A 2,633-nucleotide genomic window follows, 5' to 3' on the forward strand; every position below is an offset into this window, starting at 1 on the left:
CACCTTCATTAGAATTGCACACAACAATTCAAGGTGGAAGGCAAGTGTCTTTCTAGCAATTGTAATGCAAAAAAAACCAAGGCCACCCTGAAAAAAAATAGCCAATTGGGATAAAAGGATGCTTTAAGAACTAGTATAGAATGCGTAGTAGCCCATGCCTTTTGAAGTGTCTTTGTTATAGTCCTCAGCATTAATGTCCTCGCATTTCATAGTCGGGGAATTTTCATTGCTGGAAGTGCTAGGGGAGAGCCGTCTTCTCTTGCAAGCACCTGTGTAGACCCCAGAATCATTTGAATCTAGAGACTTTATGGAAGGTGGAGTCTCTATCCAGGATGAGCCGATCTCTTCTTTCACCTTCTCCTTGGAAAGCTGGTCTTCAGAGAAACCTGGAGGGCTTGTTCTGGAGGTCCAAGGTAATCCTGTTGTCATTTTCCTCTGGTAAGAGGCCCTGTTCCCCCAGCCAGCCATGGACGGAAATGTCGGGTCAGGGTAGTATCCCAGAGCATGGGATGGCTGAAGGGGGAGGGATTTAATGCCATAAGGGAGCAAGGTGCTTGGAGAATACTCCGTCTCATAGGAGTTCATGTCCAGTTTGTTGGCACTGGGCTGCTGCACAGGCGTCACAAACCACCGCTGCGGAGAGCTGGCCACCTCTTCGTTCTGCTGCGGGGAGAGCAAGCCGTTTGTCTGAGGGACAGTTCTCTCCCCGTTGTAAAACCTGGCTGGGGGCAGGTTGTTGACAAACTGTTCTTGGAAGAAGGGTTGCACGCTGTATCGGGCACCAGGGACAATCTGGTGGGATCTAGGAGAATCCGTGGGAGATGGAGTTAATCTGTCATTTTCTGAAGCTGTGTACATGCTACAACATAAAGGAGAAATACTGAGTGTTGTTCTTTACAATTCCAGTGTGGCAGTAAAACAAAACCAAAAAAACAGGAAGAAACAGAGTTTGTTCTTAATTAGAATCACACACAGGTTTAACTGGATGGATGTTCATTGTTATCCAATCGAGGAGGTTGCATTGTTTTTCCCTAGAGCAGTACAATACTTACAGTATCGCTGCGACAAGTTCACACTGTTCACCAGCCTCATATTTTAAATGAGGTGCAGCACCTTCCCCCCAGAAGTCATACTTAGATACACACAGCTCCAGCTTTTCCTAGGCTATTTGATACTGAGCAGTGAGCATTAGGCACATTTCTGCTGACAATTTAAAGAAGCTGCCCCTGCTCTGTGGGGACCCTTGATACACTACTGCCAATCTGCAGGCCGGCTAGGTTCTGCCTGTACAAGTTTTCTACCGAAATTCAGAAGCCTGCTGGAAAACAGGTTGAGACAACAGATTTATGCCTTCAAAAGGAACACATCAGATAAAGTTGCCAGTAGTTTACTACTTCTGAATAACAGAGGTAGCACCTAAAGAAACTTAAAAATCCCAGGCCAGAATCGGACAGAAGCATACTTACGAGTCATAGTTGTCTCTGAAGCCTTTCGCAAAAGGATTATGATCAATTTTGAGCTGGGTAATCTAAAAGTAAAAGCAGAATATAGTAAGGTGAGATGCTGAATCTACAAGAATTAATTGTAATTAATTGTGATTTTATACATCTGTGCTTACATCAGTGTTTTGATATGCCGTAACTGCTATGAACTGGGTTTCAGGGAAAATGAACGTTTGAGTCTTTGAAGAATCATTCAGATCTTCAACACCATCTTCAGTCACTTCCACAATGTGAAGCCGGGGCTGGTACTTGTGTAGAGATTGCAGTACTATCATCTAAACCACGGAAGAGACAAGAACTTTAGTTTGTTTCATGTCAGATGCAGTTTGTCTATTTTGTAGCCTGACATTTTCTTCATGTAAATTGTAGTTTTGACTTGGGAATGAAGCAATTTTAACTGTTAACAGGCGATGATTCAAAGCTTGTAGCCTCCTTTTCACTAGGTTACTAGTACGGTAAATGCAGGAAATCAAGAGCTATCAGCTACCCTCCCACTTTTTGAGCAAATGCTGAGATATAACAGCTAAACCCAAAGAAATTCACACATCTATTTGTGACTTTGCTTCTCCATACAAAGACAATAAGAACACAAGGTCTGCTTTCAAGGGCAGGAAGGGAACAAATCACAGGAACAATGATCTAGTGGCTTGATTAACTGCTCTAAAGCCCCAAAACCCCAGGGCTCCCGCGGCTGAGCCACCGAGAGCTCCTCAAGCCTGCCCTTCCCAGCCCCCTTCCCCATTTACCTGAGCGTTGTTGTTGTTGGCACCTTTATTGTTCGTTAGCTTCAGCTTCCCGAAAGAGATCTCCTGCCTCATCCAGTGCGCCCCGGTGTTGGGCGACTCGGGATGCACGTACACCTTGTTGCCTGGGGAAGATGGGGAGGTGAGACGGGCTCCGTCCCACCGCCGGCAGCTGGCAGCGGCGGGGCTGGGCAGGCGGGTGCCCCGCCCGCACCTACCTTGCATGTTGTTGTCTGCTTTGCCGCAAGTCACCCACTTGCCCCCCTGGAAACGCCAGTGGTTGGGGTCCGCCAGCACCACCTCCACGAAGACGTTGTAGTGGGCCGTGGGGTTGAGGCCGGTGATGTTAAAGCTCAGGAAGGGAAACATCCTCCTGGGAAAGCAAAGC

The 2,633-nt window shown here is 46.8% G+C and overlaps 1 protein-coding gene across 1 annotated transcript; it reads right to left on the reverse strand.

Moving 5' to 3' along the window:
* Positions 1-123: 123 nt before the first annotated feature.
* On the reverse strand, positions 124-2,614 carry EOMES (eomesodermin). Its single transcript, XM_010146438.1, has 5 exons — positions 2,464-2,614; positions 2,249-2,370; positions 1,619-1,777; positions 1,467-1,528; positions 124-859 (listed from the first exon to the last, which is right to left on the reverse strand). Exons 1-5 carry the CDS (start codon positions 2,612-2,614, stop codon positions 124-126), a joined length of 1,230 nt encoding a protein of 409 aa, XP_010144740.1.
* Between the last annotated feature and the right edge of the window lie 19 nt (positions 2,615-2,633).

Source organism: Eurypyga helias, unplaced genomic scaffold (assembly GCF_000690775.1).
Source record: "Eurypyga helias isolate BGI_N326 unplaced genomic scaffold, ASM69077v1 scaffold27512, whole genome shotgun sequence".
NCBI classification, from domain to species: domain Eukaryota; kingdom Metazoa; phylum Chordata; class Aves; order Eurypygiformes; family Eurypygidae; genus Eurypyga; species Eurypyga helias.